Genomic DNA, 21,437 nt, shown 5'->3' with positions numbered 1-21,437 from the left:
TCTATAACTTTCCCTGAAATCTTGGGACATTTAAAACAGGAGTTTATTTTAAAAACTCAGCCTGGTGTGTGTATGACTTTAAATATCTTACTAAATTTATTTGGTACATTTTTATGTGGTGTCAAATATATTTTTATATCCAAGTCGTCATTTCTATTTATAATTAGCACTGTATAGTCAACTGCCAAAGTAGGCTTGCTGCGACAGATGGTGCATCAGCATCCAGATTTCCTGCTTATTATGGAAACAAAACAACGGTATTCAAAAACACTTTAGAAAACTTTAATTTTAGGAAGATGTTGTCAACAACATAACAATAAGTTGTTCTTAGATTGTTCTTATTCTTTGATGTGTCCTTGCACTCATTATTTAATCTGTTTCCTTCTAAAATCATCATTTTGGTTCAGTGTTGCAGCTCTCTTCTACTCGTTCGTCTTCCAGCTGCAGCTACAGCTGTTTGGAGCACAGAAACCTGCTGAAAACAGGTGCAGCTTGGTGCTTGCAAGGCAGACAGTAAGCAGGTGGACAAAGTGAGTCACTAGGAGGTGGATTTGGAGAAATATGTAGTAAAGAGAGAAACAAATGATCCCCTTTGGAACTTGTGATCAAAATAGAGCTTAAAGAGAGGGAATTTTAGACTTACCCACCAAGTACCTTCATAACTGAGACATAAGTGACCAGTTGGTAGTTTAACCTGCAGGTTTGACCCAGCATTTGTGAAATGCTTTGAGAGTAGTTGACTGAGGTCATAGTTATAGTAGTAAGCACATAGTAATTCAAGGAAAATGCTTGGCTGGTTAACTGTGCTGTAACCACGAGCAAGGCATATAGTGTGTGAAGATGACCTTAAAGTGAAAAAAGAGAATGAGTGAAAGAGACAGGAAGTGTGTATGTGTGTGGTCGTGAAAAGGAGAGAGAGAAAGTCATTAAGGCTTATTGACACACAAGGACATGAGCGAGCGCGTGAGAAAAAAGCAACAGCGTTTGGAAGGAAGAAAGCGAGAGTGAGCAGAAACCACACGTGGTTGCATTTCCCTCGTGTTTGAACTTGTTCTGCTGTGCAGTCAGTTTTTGATGGACACAAACTTTGAAGCCTGTGAGACGTGACATGAGATCGCTTGAAAAGAGCAAAAAGAGCTTTAAATTACTTCATAAACTATAAATCAGCTCTGCACTGGTGAAAATGACGATTATGATTTCAAAAAAAACCTTTCTGCTTAACTGGAGCATATGTAAACACATACAGAGTCTAGTTGGTCTAACTGATGCCAGCTTGTCTTCAATCTGCAAACTGTTGCATGTGCATGTGACAGATGGAGAGAGAGAAAGAGAGGTAGAGTATGCCTGGCTTCCTGTCAACACTATCCTCTCACTTACTGAGTCATTAGCAGCTCTCCAAAGCTATGTTTGTATTACATGAGTCTAGTGGGACTAATAGGAAAGCTCTTTAAACTTTAATTTATCCAAAGGTGGCCTATCATGTTATCAATATCTGCTGAACTGTTGTACAGGTCACTTCTAAAGAGGTGATTTTTAATTTTAATGAGACTTTTACATGGATAATTAGACGATAGCATAAAAATACTCATTTCCAGCACAGGCTCATTTTAAAGTCTCAACATTGGCATTTTGGCTATTGCTATAGTGTTTTTGTTTTGGAGCCAGAATACTTGGACCAGAGGGTCCAAATACTGTATGATTAACAAGATACATCGATAAACTGTATAAACACAATGCACAGGTACAAATAACTGCTAATTAATCCAGACTAAGAAAAATAAAAGAGTAAATGCTAAAAGCAGAAACCTGGACAGTCTTTACGACACCAAAAAATTATTATTGACATAATTTTTTTTCATTAAAAAGTGACAGAAATGCTGAAAGACTCTTAACTAGTGGAGCTGAAGCTGACTGACTGACACCTGTCAATCAAAGCACACATGCCACTGACTGTAAGCCTTAGTAGTCTCCTAATCAGTGAATAATTAAAAATTAACTATTCACAGAGACAAAAACTTCTTTGTATCAGTCTGTAAACATACTTCTTAGTGCTTTAAATTTATGCATTTTAACATTGGAGTCTATGGGGATTGACTTAAAAACAAAATGCCTAAAACTGATCATTTAGAGCATAGGTGTCAAACTCTGGCCCGCGGGCCAAATTTGGCCCGCAGCCTAATTACATTTGGCCCGCGAAGCCATACCAAATTACTATTGGAGCAGGCCTACTGGTATTATACAGCTAATGTATATATTGTTTAGTATTAAGCTTTGCTTGTTTCATATTCAGTTTTTCAGCAAAACTTGTTTGAGTCCATAAGAAAAGATTCATTCTTATATTTAAAGGAAGATTTGTTTTTTCAATAAATATTAATGTTAGCCCGCGACTTTGTTCCAGTTTTGAATTTTGGCCCACTGTGTATTTGAGTTTGACACCCCTGATTTAGAGCATCTGAAGCTGAGTTTTTAGCTCACATGGATTACTGGTATATATACTGACCTCATTATATTAACCTTTCATGTTCATGTCATGTTTTATGTGACCATCCACCATGGTAACAGTACAAATATATATGTTACAAAAAAATATGCAAGTGTCTACATTAAAACAAAAGTTTAAAGTAAATGGAAAGAAAAAAGCAGAGGGAAAACAGAAATGAAGGAAGAAGGGCAAAGGTCAGATCCCTTTTTTCCTTTAAAGAAAATGGACAAAATTTGTCTTAAAAGAATACTTCAGGGAAAGTACCAAAGTGTTCTAAAAGAGGCTATTAAGTCAAATATTAAATTGACAATAGTGATAGACTGATATGTCAGCAGCAGATTATTGTTGTACCCGCTGATGTGCAATTAGCACTTCATGCACCACTGGCAGTTTAGTCCAGCGGTTCTCAACTGATGGGGCTATTGAAAACATCACGACATGATGGTAATGCTCCACACATTTCTCTAATTATTGAGTCAAGTAATTATTATCAGATAAGGAAATATGAGAAGCAATTCTAAGCTACAGCTCACATGAATCTGCAACAATATTTGGTTCCAACTTTAGTGCGCAATGTTTATAATGTAGACTGGAAACGTGTGAGTCAAAGTGTAATAATGATAAACAGAATACGAAAATGCCTGAAAAGGTAAAACGGGAATGCTACAGAATGAAAAAACAAGTTGTCGAAGGAAAAAAAAGAGAATTGGCAGGAAAATGAATCCTGTAAAGAGTTTTAACTGAGATGTAAAGCAGAGAAAGATGGATATGGAGTGAAAGAAGGGAAAGAAAAGCAGTGAAAGTGTACGTGTGTGTGTATATTTGACAGAAGGGGAGAGGGGGTGAAATCAGTGCTGGAGACAGAGGTTAACCAGTTCCAGGTTCCTGTATGCACGTGTGTGTGAATTTGCTCTGTCAGTCATTTGAACTGCAGCCAGCTGTTAACACCCTCATCAATATCCCATTTCGCTGTTGTCTGGAGGAAAGCCTTTAACTCTGCAGAGTCGCTTTCTTTTCTTGGACCAATAAAATTACAGTGGCATCCTTTCATTTATTATGCATCGTTTTCCCATCTTTAACAATCTACACCTTCAATCGCAGCCTTGTTTTAGCCTCCCACCTTTATTTGTAGTGTGCAGCACTTTCCTGAACAAGATATGATCAATCGTCACAAACAAGTCACACACTACAATCCACAGCATTTTAAAAACATCATTTGCTTCAGCTAGCAGTTACTTGACCTCCACCATCAAGATTTATACAGCTTGCAGTGATTCTTTTTGGCCTTACTGATTCATATGCCAATGCTAAATCAATACCTATTTAGTCTGTGACTTTATTATTTCCCAGTGCCCAACACGGACTCATCTAAATGCTCAATTTGTTTGAACAACAGAAACTTAACAGAAGCATAAAATCTGACATTGTGGCTGATGGCATTTCCTTCAATTTTGCTAGAAAAACTAATAAAACAAAAAATATTAGTTTAAATTTCTTTTTCTATCAATATACCCCTCAATTGCTGCACCAGATGTTTGCATTACAGCTTGCATTCAGCATATTTTAGACTCCCTATGTGTAAACGCTTTTTGAGTATATTCACAGCTGTGTAAATTTTCCGTGACGCGGGGGGGCAAGGTCACATTCCGCAACTTACATGATAAACAGTACACATATACAGTAGTGTGGAGGATTGAAAAAAACAACAAGAAGTGAATCAATTAATCACTTAATCCTCGTCCAAGATTTGTCTGTCACTTCTCACTTTATCGCTTAACCATTGGTAACTAACTCATGGACATTCCAGGCAAGTTACCCCTGAATTTACCACCCCTGTATGTCAGCTAAAAAGCAATCTTTGCTGTCAATGGCAGTCAGTTCACTGACTTTGTGTTGCTAACTATTATTTCACATATCATTGCTACCTTAAACTTGTAGTCTTTCTAATGGCCTGTAGGGGGAGACTCCTGTGGTTGCCGAAAAACGCAAATTGTCTAGGTCAGAGATGTTAAATTGATTTTACATCAAGGGCCACATACCGCACAGATCTGTTAAGTAATTTGGTGTAGTATAAATAACCATGGAGCCTTTATCAATAGGAAAAGCTCTATAACTTATTAAAACAAGGTTAAAAGTCCAAAAATATATGGCCTTCTTTACATTTTCCAAAGCCATCTAGCGGGCCAGATTGGAGTCTCTGCTGTGCCGATTCTGGTCCCCAGGCCTTATGTTTGACATCCTGGGTCTAGGTTATGAGAAAACATATACCTGATGAGTTTGTGGTTACAGTTAGTAGTTTTGATGGTTAGTCAATATAATGTGAAATTAATGTTTTTTGTCCTGTCTTCCTCCCCGCACCCCCATCCGGTCATGCCAGATAACTGCTCCTTCCTGAGCCTGGTTCTATTTGAGGTTTCTTCCTGTTAAAGGGGAGTTTTTCCTTCCCACTGTCACCAAAGTGTCTGCTTATAGAGGGTCATCTGATTATTGCCATTTTCTCAAGTTTTTTACCTTAAAATATAAAGTGCCTTGAGGCAACTGTAAATTATGGCTGTTGTCCATCTCCAGAAGGGGGATAAAAGATTGTAGGCTTTACAGTTGCATCCACACCTCTCTTGCCACTTTAGGTTTCAAAACACCAAGATGACAATGATGCAAATGTTTAGCTCAAGGCATCATTTTGTGACATCACCAACCATCACAGTGACATCGCGGTGGCTATGTCCATCTTTTATGTCTTTGGCCTTAGCTCTATAGAGTAGTGTATGCAAACATATGAGGTCCCACGAATTCCCAGAATTCATTTTATAGAAGTTATGTTAGCTTTGCTTTATTTACCTTTGTCTAACTCCCTCTGTGTCAATGTATGGCTGCATTAATGTGTACATTTGTGTGTGCATATGCGAGGTGCTGACCCTAACACATCCCACAGCCTTGTCAGCTCTGCGGCTTACCTAACCTTTGACCTTAGCCTGCGTACACATGCACGCACGCACACGCATGCACACACACACACACACACACACACACTAAGCTGAGTGTGTGTGTGTGTGTGTCTGTGTGTCATTATCTCACTTATAGCCCTGGGGCCGCCAGACATAACTCCACACCACCAATCTGTGTGTGTGTGTTGTTCACCTAAACATCTGTTAGGTGAAGGAGCCAGTAAATCACACACTTCACTGGCAGCCAATCAGAGGGAGATGGTAAAGAAGGCTTGAGGGTGAGTGTAGCCCAGGAGACACACAGAAGAGAAAGAGGAGGAGGTGGAGGAGGTTAGAGAGAAGGAGAGACAGACGAAGAAAATGACAGAGAGGAAGAGAGCCAGGGAGGAAGGGTTGCAGTTGCAGAGCTACCATACCTGGCCTGTAAGTGATTTAATTTTTTTCTCTTTCTTGTGTGCACGTGTTGCAAGTGTGTGAAGATATGTGACCCTAAGTTCAAGCTTTTCTTTCTTTTAAAACAAAATGTGAGACAAACTATTGCCAAGTTATTTCAACACGACTTTGCTTGGCAGGCTAAAGTAAAATGATGTTTAACTTAGCTTTTTTCATGCTTTCTGCTGGATTTAGACCAAGTGGAGGGAGTAGAACATCTCACAGACTGTTTGAACTGACTTAGTGGGGGTCATTTTTGTTTACTTGTTGGTTTTGGAGGGAAAGAGCTTTAGAGCTTCTCAGTCCCTTCTACTGAATTAACCCTTCAGTTCCCACTTCTTGTTTGGTCTGCTTAAAGCAACATGCACATAATATTTTAAGACTTATCATTGAGTCATACATATACTGCTTTCATTTGGCTTGTGATAAAACAGCCTTTCCTTTCCATGCAAGAGGAAAAACAAAAATACTTTGCTTTTTCCCTCTTGAGACCTTTCCAATTTCCTCGTGTGCCACCTATGTAATTATCTAAAGTTTGGAAGCCATTAATGCAAAGAGAACTAAGGTACACAAGTTAAATTCAAACAATTATTTTTCTTTTTTTTAGAAAAATCTTCTTTGACAATCTTGCCTCTGCTTGACAACCTCCTATGCCAACCTTTCTTGGTTATTGTTTGGACATCAACTGTCATCGCAGAAAACTTAATTTCTGCTTCAGAGATTTTGAAAACGACCACAAAGCTTGGACTCCTTTTCATAATGCTAGCTCTTTGTAGAGGTCTTGTACAACTGTAGTTCCCTGAGGGTGGAACAGTGTGTGATACTTTGGAAACGAACACCAAAATATGACGCTGTAAAGTTTGTTGTATTTAGGTTGTGTCCAAAAAACAGCCAGATACTAATTTTGTTTTCTGTTTATTTGTGTCCTTGTATTTTGAAAAGTTTGAAAAGTTTAATCCAGTACTCTATTGGGAACACCACCAAATCATCAAAGTATTGTATGATATAATTAACATAATTTAGGTTGGAGTTTGATCGTATTCACTCAATGACATTAAGAAGACTATGTGAATGTTTCTAAGAAGAAAGAACTGGATTTAGGTGTTACACTCAAATTCTTATGTTTTTGAACAATAATAAAATTTTGCCTCAATTATTTCCTGTTTAGAAATTATATACTCCCCCATTTTCACAGGCTCAAACTGACAGAAAAGCAGTTTCATAGTCAGGTGAGATCTGCCAGGTAACAGTATCTCATCAATGGAGAGGATTGTATGGCTGTAAGCCTTTCCTGCTTTTCTTGTTGCTGGAACGACACTCAAATTAGGTTGAAATATGAAGCTCTTCATTCACAGCACACTAAAGGCTACCCAATCCAGAGGGGTTTTTTTTGGTAGAAGATTAACATTCCCAGTCACAAGGTCATTTGTCCATTAGTTCACATATTACCAAATATGTAAACAAATGGAAAATGTCAGCAAGTTACCAGGATTACCATCAGGCTTGGGTTTAAACAGTTACCTTTTGTTGCTCGGTCATTTTCCAGTGGCCAAATGTCTACTTAATATTGGAAAACTATACCAGATCACCAAATTATTATGCTACAGTCAGTCCGAACACTTTGTTATTGTCCTTAAACAGCAATCAGACACATGTTGTTTAGTCCATGTCATTAGGATTTCTCAGGAGAGCTTCCTGGAAAAAACACTGATTGCCTTTCTTTAACATGTCCCTCGGCCGCGATCAATGCTAATGAAAGAGCAGTTCTGCCTATTGACAATGTGGGAGGAGGGGTCTTAACTGCTCTTTTAATTGCACTGTGTGTGCATGCAGTGTTGAGCAATGTAAGGTTCGTCTGCAGGTCAGGGTCAGTCACGCTCTTAAAGTGGGTGTGGTTTAAGTAACGGCTCATTGGTTAGGTCATAGGGTGAGAGGTCAGAGGTTGAGGGGGTGGCACTGAGAGTGAAAACGTTGACCAGGCCAAGGGGTTTGTGAAAGTTCAAAGTCGTAACTTACGACATTAAAACCGCTGTCCTTGTGTCTTTCTGCCATCTCCTGCTGTTATTTGTCCTTCACATGACAATACACACATATCATTTTCTCGTGAAGATGTCTAGTAGACAGATATATACAAATATATATACATTTATAGCGTTTCAAACCAGAATTATTACAGAATTTTCTTTAGTTTCAAGTAGATTCAGTCATTTCAGATTATTTTCCTCCTTTAACAATGAAACAAAGAAACAAAGAAATGTTTCTTTGTTTTAAAACAAATTTTAACTTGTTATCATGATACCTTCTGGTTGAATCTGAGAAGTTCCTCTTTGACAGAAAGATTCACAGGAGTTGTTGATGTAAAAAAAAAAAAAGTACACAGATTTGTGACCAAACATGCGGGTGAACCCAGAAAATCTTCTGCAGCCTAACATAGAGTAGAGGCTTGAATGAGCCCCAGCAAAGTGAAAGTCTTCCAGCTTAAATGCTGCCAACTGGCCTAATTACTGTGTGTTTTATAGGTTGGAAGGTCATTTCAAACCTCACAGTCATCACACTTTTATTGATTGCAGCATAAATTACTTGATGTTATATGTAGTAAAACAATATGTGAGAACTTAAACTTGCCCTCAGTCGTAATGTTGAGTAAGATTATTAAAAGAGCGTTTGCTGCCTTTGAGTGAGCTGGCAGCTGTGTGGGCAGAAAACAAAAGACCTGTCCTTATGTGGCACCTGATTGTAATTGCTCCAGGTGATGTGAAGTATTTAAAGGCTGATGGGAAGCTCCATAGACAGAGTCTGTTGTTTCATGTATTTTCAAAGATTTCAGTGCATACGTTTCATTTAACTGGCCTTACTCCATTTAAACTGGTTCACAAACCAGGTTCCTCTCCTGCATAATATAGAAAAAAAATATAGTCATACTACAATGCATAAAAACAATCTATATAACAGCAAAAGAAATGCAGCAATGCAGTAAAAACAACATAAATGAAAAGAATTGGACTGCATATAATTTGAGTCCGTAGGTGGAACGTGTCCTTCAAAACATGTTTATATCCAACAAAGTCTCAAAGGAGTTCCTGAAATAATCATAACCTCCGTTCTATTGATCCATGTCTCTAGACACACATTTTAAATTTTTCCTGCACCCAATTTGTGTCCATTTACATAATGTTTTAAATTTTTAAAGGGGGGAAATTTTCTTACCAGACTGGCAGCAGCACTTTCTCCAACACCAGATACATAAATTCTTACCTCATAACACAATATCTGCATTTATTTATTATATTTGTATTCCTAATATTAATATTTCTATTCAATACTCCTCCTTGATTTAAGTTTCTTCTTTTAGATTTTTACAAAAAATAAGGGATCTGTGCAAGAAAGCAGATAACAGGCATGTTAACCGGCACCATTGTATAGTACTTGTTGACAGAGTAAACTAACATATAAACTTTTGTGGCCACACTAAGCACAACTGTTTGTTGGCTTGTAGGAAGTAAGGCCTACTGGTTATCGTTGATTATTGTTAAAGATGATTTGGTTTACATATTTTAGAAACAGATGATGGTTTGGGTTAAAATACAACGGTTACCATTTGTTTTAAAGCTCTGTTTTCTTCGTTGCCATCATGATTTGAAGAGACAACGCATGTGTTCTTTAAAATACATTTACTTCAAAGTCTTGCTAGCTAACACTAAAGAATGTGATAAATTGTGTCATATACATATGTTTAAACTGTGAAAAATGCTGTTGCTCTAATGATCTTAATTCAGTTTTTAGTGCATGCCCTATACTGCAAGTGTATTCTGTCCTATAAAGCCCACAAACAGCTGTGCTTACTCATAATTCATTGCTTAGTTAACATCTGTCTACGTATGTTTCTTTATTTGTAGCAGTCCTAGCTGTAAGAAAAAGTAAACTATAAACATATATATACATATAATATAAATAAGGTAATATAGTAAAAAATAAATATCTAAGTATACAAGTATATGTGCACTATATTGGAATATATTTCAATGTATTGCTTATTGCGAAACTTAGTGTTGGCCATATGGAGTACACCAAATAACGGTCCAAATAGTAGTTTGTGCTGAAATAACTGCATGTAAAACCTTTTTGTGCTATAAATTCCCTGTAAAGCTACCAGTAATATTATCAGATTAATAATAATTTTTTGCCTTCACTGCATCCACAGTTTGAATAAAGGTGACAAATCCCTTTGTGTTTTTTTATGTAGTGCTGGTTGCATGAAGCTGACCCTGCAGGTTATTTCAGCCCAGAGCCCTGCGCTCACAGAAACCCAAGCAGGTGATGAATGCATATCTGCCTGTCACCAGTGAGTCATCCTCATCCATGAAAAAAACTTCCTGGTGGAGTGTTCAATCAGCTAAGGTTGCCAGGCAACAAACACAGTTTCATCCAGTAAGCAGGACTGGCTTTGGCCGAGTTCACTCAGCAGCACGAGCCAGCTCCAAGTCCTCTAATGAGATGATCCGGTCCAGATGCTACACGTAATGATTGAGTTTCTTTCACAGCAACAGCAAAAAGTTTAGATGAGCCCAGGTTGAGATCAAATTACAATTTAGAATTTAGAGAAGAAACAGGATGAACATTTTATATCACAGTTACAGTGCGCATGGCTGTCACAATCGTAAGGTGGTAATATTAAGAGGTTATCACCTCATAGTCAAAACTGCTCCTGTAAACAACACAGAAAACCTCCATTGAGATTCTGATACGCATGATGTAGAAGCTGGAGATTGCATTGGATTGTAATGTTTTGCTGTGCTGTGTCGTTAGTGATGATGAAATGTTTGTGATGATTTCTCTGAATATTTATTCTTGGCTTTAAGGTATAAATTCCATGAGAATGAACTGCAGCAAAACCCAGAGTTTCAGGACCTCTTTTCGTGAACTTTGGGTGGATGTCTTCCGTACAATCCTCACACTCTGGACTATTACTGCTTCACAATGGGCATCTCCATGGTGAGGTTCACCAGGTGTCCTTCTGGTTCTGCAGAGCATCTCCACCCTCACTATAAGAGTTGCCCCTCTTAGAGGCAGCACTGAGCTTAATTTTCTGCCCCTGTCATGTGTGTGATTAGAATGAAGGATCGTTGGGATCCAGTCTTGGTTGTTCTTTATCTTGGAGTCTAGGATGATGTGAACAGTTCAGATTTTCAGTGTCTTACCTTTGTTTCTAAAAAAGTGTGGAATTGATACATGATCAGTCCTACCCCCTTACAGTCTTTTCTTCTTTGTTTTTTAAGATAAACTTCATTTATACCAAACCTTTAAACACAACATATAACAACAAAGCATAAAATAAGTAGAATAGCTCAATTAAAATGGTACAGTGTGGTAAAAACTACAGAACAGAAGGAGCTCAGTTAATCAGAAAATAGGAAAAAGTAAATGAGCTCAATGACTAGAAAGCAAAATATAACAATATGGAGCTTACAATGATGTCCTGAGAATTTTAACTATAACATAATCATGACACTTCGGTTTAACATTTAACTAAAGTAACTTAACCTTGTAATTCTTTAGGAGCCTGCACAAATATTGTCGCATAATAAAACAGAAATTAAAGCAATATTTTCCACCTGGGATGTCGAGCTTTTTAGCCAGTCGCTTAAAGCCCTCCTGTACCACCACATAACCGCATGAGTAATAACCATCCAGCATTTGCTCTTCCTGCCACATAGAGTGCAACTAACAAATACTCCAGCGATGTTTGATTGAGTCATTTATTTACTTTTGTGTTACACGTCACCAGCTGTTAGTATCGCCTCTTTTGTAGACTTGGTGAAACAAGTTTGTTGTTTCCACCTTTAATGGTAACAGCTTTTAAGCATGTTTTTCCAATAATTTTGCTTAGAGGATAGAGGTGGTTGTCCTTTTTTAGGTACTCAGTGGTCATCAGCACGCTGCTCCTGCTCTTAGACATGTTTGGGCTTGTGTCGTTGTTGCTAGGCAACTTAAACACATAGCATTATTGTATAATTTATATCTCGACATGGCACTGTTCTATCATGTAAAACATTATACCCTTGTTATCACAGACAGTACAATATGACACAGCCCTATTCTACACCATATTTAAATCACAGCTATCCACACACAGTCCTCACACATTTCTTCTTATCGCTCAGATTAACCGAAAAGTCCTGAAGACAAGTACAGTCAGAGTGTGTGTATTCACGTGAGTGTGGCAACGTCTCTATGAAGCACATCAAACTACAGTCCCAGTGTTCCCTCTGGACCTTAATCAGCCCACCAATCTTATTGTCTAAATATTTCATGTTCAGTTCACTTATACCTCAGATATTTTTGTATATAAACCTACGTTCTTCACGCAAAGCAATAACTTAAAGTAGATTTTATCTCAGCAGCTTAATCTTCAGCTGTGGGTTTAACAAACTCTCATTTGAGGTTAAAAACATGACAGCAGGTCATGACATGAAGTGAAGAACTAATTATTTAACACATTATCTGTGGCGCTTGTCAGTTATGTCGGTTGTTTTCATGAACAGTCTGATAGAGCGTGGCTGTGGATTACAGCATATTGTTTTCTTCTATACTTCCGTGAATGATGGTCCAGTGTATCCTCTGCCAAATGAGGTTATAAATGACGACCTGAAGCAGCTTTTTTTGAAGTATTTAGAGCTCTTATTATGCCTGACAAGCAGATACTTCAGGGTCTCTTCAATGACTTGGGAATCTTTCTAAGCTAAGATATTAGACTGGAGCCCAGCTTTGTTTTTCCTGCCCTCTAGACTTGCTGCTTTTCTTTTTAACACTTTGGTTCTTCTGTACAGCACTTCGTGGCCTACTTCACTACTTTAAAACCAGCTCATTTAGCCACTTATTCACAATCACTTTCTGCGGGACACATAAAAGGGCCAAAATTCAAGATTGGTATATTTGCATATTTAATGTTGTAGAACAAAACAAAATTTCTACAGCTGGTGTTAACAGCTGACCTTTTTTCAGGCATCAAGCCTAAAAACTTTTGAATTCCAAACCCGTAATTGGACTAATTCCTGCTGTATCTGCATAACATTTTAAGGTCTGACCCTGAAGCTCATTGTTACTGTGGCAAAATATTGTGGTGAATTACATTGCTAGGGTAAAATGACAAGAATGCCTAAACAAAGATGGAAGGATTGTAAATAAGGGCGATATGTGCGTATGTTAAAAATGTCAAACTACGGTTCATCCAGCATGCACACATACAGACTGCAGAAGGTATAGGAACTTATTTTATGGTCACAAAATACCAGCAGGGAGGCATCTGATCGGCTCCAGATTCGTTCTGCAGCCTGACAACGACACCAAACTCACAGCCAGAGTCATAAAGATCTATCTTCAGCCACACGAAGAACAACTCATCCTGCAACAGATGGTGTGGCCGCCACAGTCCAGCCACTCTGGTCTGGGATTACATCAGTGGATCTCAAACTGTGGGGCAGAAAACCAGGTGAAAATTATGGCAAGAAACTAGATCTAATATTTTTGTTAGGGAAAATAACCAAACAAGAATTAATTGATGAAAATTGTGTGAACTTGGCTTCTGAAGTGTGGCCTGTCTGAAGACATTAAGAGAACAAATCCATGAAACAACATCTGCCCATCAGAAAGTTCCCATATATAAGCAAAATCCTTGGAGTAAAGATTTGGAATCTGAAATCTAAGCAAAGGACTGTCAGCTTGTCCAGACTAACACAGTAATAACTGGTTAATGTGTACATATGTAATCTGTGCACCATTACACTGTTAAATAAAAATACACCAGACATTTGTGCAGTTTATCCAGAGGATTTTCTCAGTTTGTTCTGTGTTCGACAGAAAGATTAGAACACTTTCAAGAAAAGATCAGAGTGATGTGAGAAAATTATCACAAGGCTGAAACCTGTTTCTTCTTGGTTCTATAATTCTCGTAAAAATGACAAAACACAAAGAACATCAGGCTTTTAAATGCCAAAGGGCTCAATTCATATGAAATCAGTCGGTCTGCACTGGATACTACAGCCTAGATTATTTCCTTAGACAAAAATTTATATATATTGATGAAAGGGCCTGGGAAGCCTTTTTCTGAGATTGTAAAGAATTTGGATTATTATAGGAGGGTCAGTATGAACAGCTGTTTAATGTAAACCACAAAGTATTTAGTTAGTTATAGCTTCTAAACTCATAACAAAGCCAGCTGTGTTCACACCAAATATCCACTTGATTTAGTATTTTCAAGAGAGGTCAACTGCAAAATAAATGTGTTTTTTTTGTGTGCTTGCTTTACTTTTAGTGCACAAAACATTTGCACTAATAAAAAAATAAAAATAGCTGCCATTTAGCTGCAGGAAGGAAAAAAACAGTTTTTTTTATTTAAGTCTCCCAGATGTTTTAGGGACCAGTGAAGACATATGGAGATTTCCTCACTTTCTTTGTGTATGTGAGTGAGCGAGTGTGTGTGTGGTTTGTCTATGATCCATGTAACAGGCTGATTAGGATTTTATGAGGTCAGAGGCCAACAGGAGTGAGAAAAAGTGACCTTCTCACCTCGGGGTCATACTCGGGAGAACACCGTCACAAACTGTCTCCTCCACGTGAATTTATGCCATCAGTAGCCCTCACCATTTTTCTCCTTTTCTTTTTTCTATTTAGCAGAATGCAGCAGGTTTCTACATCAGCTCCAGTAACAAACAAATGGTTCTCTTTAGTGTTAGAAAGATTTTAGGTCAATAGGACCTCACCTGTAGGAGTGAGCACATGGTTAGTTTTTTTTGTTTTTTTGTTTTTTTTAAGCTGAGAGCTCAACTCAGGGCCACATTACTGTGTCATCTTTCAGCACCGAAGTTTGATTTTCTGCAGGTAGCTATTACTGATAATCACAGGTGGGCACTATGCTTACTCAAATCCCATCCTTATGTACAATTATGAGTTTTAGGTTGTAATGTTATGAAATGTGCAAAATTACCAGTTTCCATGAAATTTGAGGAGAGGTATAAAAAAAAGAACCTTTACTATTTTGGTGCCGACCTGGATTACTTTATTTAAAAATGGCCTTGGTGGAGGTCTGCGCTTTCTAAGTGCCCTTCTGATATTTACTTATTCTTACTTTTCACTAAAATTTGGAGGCCAGTGTGCTCCTGTTCAAACTTTTAAATAACAATGTCAGTATCTGTTCATGTAATCCAAAAGTTCAGGCATCAGACTGCTATAAACATTGAGTTTGTACTTTTTTTTTTTTAGTTCTTGGCTATATATGACATCAGAAATAGACAATAATGAACTGAGGGGCTTCCTTAAGGTTCAGTTGGAAAAATAAAACTGGATTACGTTGTTTTATGAATCATGCAAAGCTACTTAAGTGGAGTACAAGAATAAAAATATGTAGCTATGTCCACTTTAAAGTGTCTCCTTGCTGTATCTCTTTCCATCTCTTTCCTTTTATTTCACATGTTTGTCCTCTGGGGTCTCCATTTTCTAATATCTAACCCTTTAATCTCTAAGGGGAGTGGAGATAAAAACATCTTGCATTGGAGGATGACATGACGGGCAACATCAAGGCCCAGTAGACGATGAATAAAGAACTTGATGATGCAAAGCTAGTCCAGTCTAAGCGTGGAGTGTTTAGAAATTATAAAGATGATTGTAGCCACTGTGACGTCAAACTTTTCCTGTTAAGTCCAGAGATGAGTATGTCAGCCACCACAAAATGCTTTGAAAAAGGAAGGGATGGATTGAACTAGAAATCGAGCAACGCTCCACTCTCATACAGTAGCAAATTGTCAATCAAAGGGTAAACCAGACCCTGATTTATCTTTCTTTTAAACTCTAATGGGTGCTGTTTACAAAATTAAAATCAGGTTTTATTCAGTAACACAGGAAACTAGTGACTGAGACCATAAAGTCATCAGGAAAGGTTTTATTAAGGTCATAAATAAAGGGAGCTGAGGGCTGATTTGACATAGACCTCAAGTCTTTTTGCAACCACAGGCATTGATCGGGGCCTAGAGGCCAGTCTGAGTGAATTCAAATGTTTGTTTTTTCCAAGGATTTTATACACAAAGCTGATCATTGACTTCTAAAATATTAAAGTACAGCTCAAACTCCTTAACCCACTCTCTATTAAACTAATAATGAAACTCATTCACATTTGGGGGGGTTGGTGTACTTTTGTACTTTAGGGAAAGTATGAATACAAGACTTGTAATTTTAATCGTGTATTTTTATAGTATGATGTTGTAATTGGTCACAACTGCTGTACAATGAAGTCAACTCTAAGTTGAAAATCTGAGCTCTGTGTCTTCCTGACTTCCACTCAAAGAGCTGCGCATTCTGTCTGTGCTGTATTCTCCAGTTTTATGATATAATCCTATTTACTCTCTCGCTCTTTGTTTTCTTTTCCTCTCTTTCTCTCTCTGCTTCCTAAGTTGAACCCACTGAACTCCCTCCCCACCGCACCCTCTTTCCCCACTCACTTCCTGTTTAGAGGAACAATTAAAGGATTGTTCCTGCAGCTCGAGGCAGCAGGGCCCTGATCTAGAGCAGCCGCCACTTTAGCTAGAAAGAACCACAAAAAGCATCAGTTATGAGACCTCCTCGAAGGACAGTGTTTGGCTACGGACCAGCAGAAATAAAACAAAGTTTATCATAGATGGGGAAACACACATGAGGAGGAGACGATGTCCTCGACAGGCGCGGGCATGCCAGACATGATCAATGACAGTAATATGCAGGGAAGATTTTAACGTACATAATAGCTGATGAAGTTGCCAGTCAGCTGTCATCTTTTTAACTATCTTCAAAAGTTTCTAGAGTCACTTTTTTCTTTTGAGTTTGGGTGTTATTGTTTAAATTCTTAAACCTGTGCTATTCATGTCACAGTGTAGCTGTGTGGAGAGTTGAATAGGAACAAAAAAAAAGCCCTCACCAATCAACAGTTAACCAAACTGAATGAACACAGGATACGAGGAAAAGGGCACCAGGACACAAGGAGGAAGTAAACTGATAGTTTCATATACTCTAAGCAGACAACATGACAGAAGACAGAACAGAGTAAGCACTATATATACACACTGAGGACTGATAGGGAACTGAATCCTGACACTGCTGGATGTAATTGACAAAGGCGAGAGAAAAGCAGGAAGAAAAGTTAGAGTAAGACACTGCAGAAGACTAGCCTTCACAGTAAAACATGACATGACCAAATGACACATGCTAAACATGAAGACAGAGACAGAGGAAAAGGTGGACAACAAGCAAATACAAGAACCATAAAATACAAACTTAAATATAGTCAATGAAAATCCCAACCCTGGGATGATGACAATCAGAGCAACACTGTTGTTGTTGTCCAAATTTTAAAAAAAAATCGTAAAAAATAAATACAGGTAATAATAGTCAGTCATTTCTTTTATTCTGAATTGTATGTGTACAATAATTAAATAATATTTTGAGTTTAGCTCATATTAGTTATCTATTGTTATCTTGATTGGAATCTCTTTATTCACTATATCAGAACTCAAAGCTACGTAGGTCTATATCTATTTATGTGTGTTTATTATTTACCTACTTTTACAATGTTTAAAATTTCAAATAACCTGACATTATTCACATCATTCATATTCATTTTTCACTCTGGACAAATAGAGTAAAAAAGAAGACTGATGCTTCCACCTGCCTAATTTATGGCCCTCTTGTGAGACCCAGGTGGGTTCCAATGTGGCTTGCAGCTGTGCGAAAATTGTAGGCAGGTTAAAGCAACTTAAAAAGTTAAATTTACCACACCAGTATGTGGAGGGACATTTGCTGAGCCCCTGGCTGATTTGGCACGGCTCTGAGATCTGCTGACTTCTTGATTTGTGGTAGAAAGTTGAAATAGTAAAACATTTGTTTAAATGCTGCTTCAGTATTCAGTAGTACATTTTTTGCTTGTTCACTTGCCAAAGAAACCATTGAGCCAGGGACCTTTTGTTTGCATTTTTTTCTCATTCTTCTCATATTTCTACTCGCAGTAAAATAGCAAGAGCAAAATGGCAAACCCACACAACCTATTGTAAACGTGAAGTCTTATTTGATGAAACATTTGAATGAGTAATCTATTATCTAATGATATCAGTACTGGTGGAGGAGGATATGCGTACATGTGGGAGGTTTGCCCAAAGGAAAATCTGATAAAAAGTCGGACATAAATCGTGAGTCTGGTGTTGGAAATTTTGACATGGAGCAGAAATTAGTAATAGGAATTTTAATTTGTTCTTACACTCACATAAGGTCAAAAATTGGAACATTTTTACAGTTATTTTTCCAGGGCCTAATAAATATTAACTTGAGCTGAAAAACAATTTGTTGTCAATGTGTCCACTTGTTAATTTCTAATGTTTTTAACTTGATTAAAACTTCCAATTACTTCAAATACAACATTTTATACATTTTCATTCTTGTAAGATAATGCTGACATTACCTCATAGCTTTGCCAAACCATCCTTTGACAAAGAGCCTTGGTGAGGTAGAAAATTAAAAGATTTTGGGCATAGATTTAGTTTGAATATGAGGTGACACTTTTAACACCAGACCGGATCTTCTAGCCAGGAAATTTTGAGCATCAGAGACTTTAATGACTTTTAGCGCACCAGTTTCTGCATTAGTTTTTAGTAGAAAAGTCAAAAGCAGGCTCCACAGTTTGACGTGTACTGGAATATAACACACTAAAGCCTTCAGTCAGTCTGTATCACTTCCAAATGTTAATTAACCTCAGATTTTCAAGACAAGTATAGATATGATTTAATCTACTGTTCTCCTCCGTGTGAGTCAGAGTGGGACAAGTCAGTTCAGTTCCCTCTGACTGATATCAGGCTGGTTTGTTAATGTTTAAAACTTTCCACACAATTATAAAAAAACCCTCATATATTCATCTTTTCGTGATGTTTAGGAACCATGCATATAAGTGACTAGGCAACTTTTCTGAAGAGTATCTAGAAAATTAGCATTTCAAAACTAAAATAAATTGCTTGTTTTTGCAACAGTTGGAGAAAAAAACATATTATCTGACCACCTTCTCTTGTTTCAATCATGTTTATCAACCTGCCAGCATGTACTCGCATCTACCAGAGGAGAAATCTGTGTTTTTATTATCTCATAATTGATATTTTGGGAACATGCTTCTTTTGTGTTTTTATTAAAGCGTTAAAGGCATTTGTGTTTAATTCTTGTGGGAAGGACTTTTCCCCTGTGTCATCCTGTGAACTCAACACCTGTGCATCAAACAACGTTGATGGAATAAAAGTATCCTTCCTCTCTCGCAGGCAGAGCGACGGGCCTACCGAGAGGCAGAGATAAACATGATGGATGACCTCTCAGAAGCTGACTTTCAGAAAGAGGAGGAGCCCGCCAGCCCTGCCCCTCCCCCTTCACAACAACACACAGACCCTGCCTCTCCGACGGTCGCCGTGACACCCGAGCCGGTCGCCAGGGGAGAACAGGCCACGCCCAGTGAGATTGAATACCAGGTGAGAGATTCTGGCTGTCATTTTTGCTCCAACCCCATACATCCTCCGGGCTCGAGGCTCAGATTCACGCTCGCTGAACCAACTTGTATTTCTTACTTCAGACTTCACCAGATGCACTGCAGTGTATTTTAGAAAAGCCCAAAAGGTGGATCTAATAATACTCTGTTGCAGACCAGACACCACTAGTGTGTCACTCCTTTTATGCTTCTTTGAGGTACAGATGAAGGGTGCATGCAGAGTTGGTCCATTGTAATAAAAAGCCTTGTGCTTGTTTGATGACAGTGAACACTAGCAGCCTTTTGGGCATAAAATTATAACATGCTTATTACTGAGCACTTAAAGAACCTTTACTACATTCAACCATGTACTAAAGATGCTTTCACCCAGTCACACTCATTCCTACAGCTTTTTTTCTATGACTTAAACCTCTTTTTCCCTCCATACAACAAGCCTGGCCCCACCTTCACACTCTGTGAATTTCTGACGCCTTTTTTTGGAGGGCTTTAAAATTGAGTTAAACTTCAGACAGTAGGTCTGAAAATCACATATGATATGTGTTACAAATGTATATTTAAATGCTGTAGTGAGATTTTTTTCAATTACAGAGCATAGTAACACTAAAGTGTCAGTGTTCTTCCTTTGTTTTAGAGGCAGAGATAATTAGGGGTATAATTCTGTGGCAGTGACACATGCATGTATCAACAGCTGTCTGCATCTGTTCACTGATTAGTTCACTGTGTAGTGAATAATTTACAGTGGGTAGTAAGTGATTGAGTGGTCAGTTTAAAACATCTGAGTTTGTTCTTCAATTTAAGAGCCGGAGCTCACAGAATAAATCTCACCAAAACTTTAATTTCAAACTTTAATTTTATTCTCTCACCTTTTAAACCAGCATGATCGGAATTACTTAAAATGATAAAACAGTATTGAACATCTCCATTTTCATGAAAACTTGGGATGCTAAATTCATTTAGGACGACCATGTACAATATGTGATGTTGATATAGTTGAAAGTTCCGGGAGTGTCACTGTGACTCATCTCCGGTCTGGCTGGGAACATTTGTTGCTTCTCCTCCTCCCTCTCTGTCATTTTCTGTCATCAGTTTACTGGTGATGTGAAATAATAGTGTTTATTTTGAATGGCTCTGCTTCAGAGTATCCATTCTCTGAAAGCCACAATTTAAACAGTGTTAATTATATCAAAGCACATATATTTTATATTAAATGTTGTCAATCATCAGGTTCTTTCGATTGGATGAAAAGTCAAGCTGAGAACTGGTTTTCTCAGTTGTTGAAAACAAAGTGTGGCTTATGGATGATATCTGGTGGTGTTAACAAAGGTGTGCCACAGGGTTTTATTCTAGGACCACTTTTATTCACATTTAACAATTAGCTTAGGAGTAAAGGTCAGAAACAGTAAAATTCACCTGTACACGGTCAATGCTATTTTACACACAACAGCGCCCTCTGATGACAGGCACGCCATAACATGCATGTTAGTTTAAATGTGTACATGTATATGTATATCTATATCTATATAAGATAAGATAAGATAAGATAAGATAAGATAAAACTTTATTAATCCCTCAGGTGGGTTCCTCTGGGAAATTCGATTTCCAAAAGGCACAGCACCGGCAGAAGTTACAGTTACAGAATATTATATATATATATACACACACACACATACACACACATATATAAATACAGAGACATATATAAATAAAATATACGAAGGGGATAAATAGAATAAATAGGAATAAAAATAAAAATACAAGTGAATTGCACATTTCAAGTATTGAGGTCTATTGCATCATTGACTATTTACAAAAAGTATTGCACAAGGTATTGTACAGTGAGGTGAAGAGGCACTACGTCTTAGTTGTTCCCCCCTTCTTTGTCCCTGTTTCCCCTCCCTCTCCCCTCCAGAGAGGAGTTAAACAGTTTGATGGCGTGTGGGACAAAGGAGTTTTTAAGTCTGTTAGTTCTTGTCTTGGGGAGAAGCAACCTGTCACTGAACAGACTCTTCTGGTTGTTAATGGCCGTGTGCAGAGGATGCCC

The 21,437-nt window shown here is 37.9% G+C and overlaps 1 protein-coding gene across 8 annotated transcripts in view; it reads left to right on the top strand.

The window, feature by feature from the left end:
• The window catches only part of LOC102210540 (DNA (cytosine-5)-methyltransferase 3A-like), a 94,568-nt gene that overhangs the window by 51,474 nt on the left and 21,657 nt on the right, over nt 1-21,437 (top strand). For all 8 annotated transcript variants that reach the window (XM_013911916.1, XM_005737242.2, XM_013911912.1 and 5 more), the window contains one exon: nt 19,176-19,379. In XM_013911916.1, coding sequence (XP_013767370.1) covers nt 19,176-19,379 — 204 coding nt within the window. The remainder of the gene's footprint in view (nt 1-19,175; nt 19,380-21,437) is intronic.

Source organism: Pundamilia nyererei, unplaced genomic scaffold, assembly GCF_000239375.1.
Source record: "Pundamilia nyererei isolate P.nyererei 1_Seehausen unplaced genomic scaffold, PunNye1.0 scaffold00074, whole genome shotgun sequence".
In the NCBI taxonomy this organism is placed as follows: domain Eukaryota; kingdom Metazoa; phylum Chordata; class Actinopteri; order Cichliformes; family Cichlidae; genus Pundamilia; species Pundamilia nyererei.
Note: the sequence above shows the minus strand (reverse complement) of the source record. Positions and strands in the feature narration are given on the sequence as shown.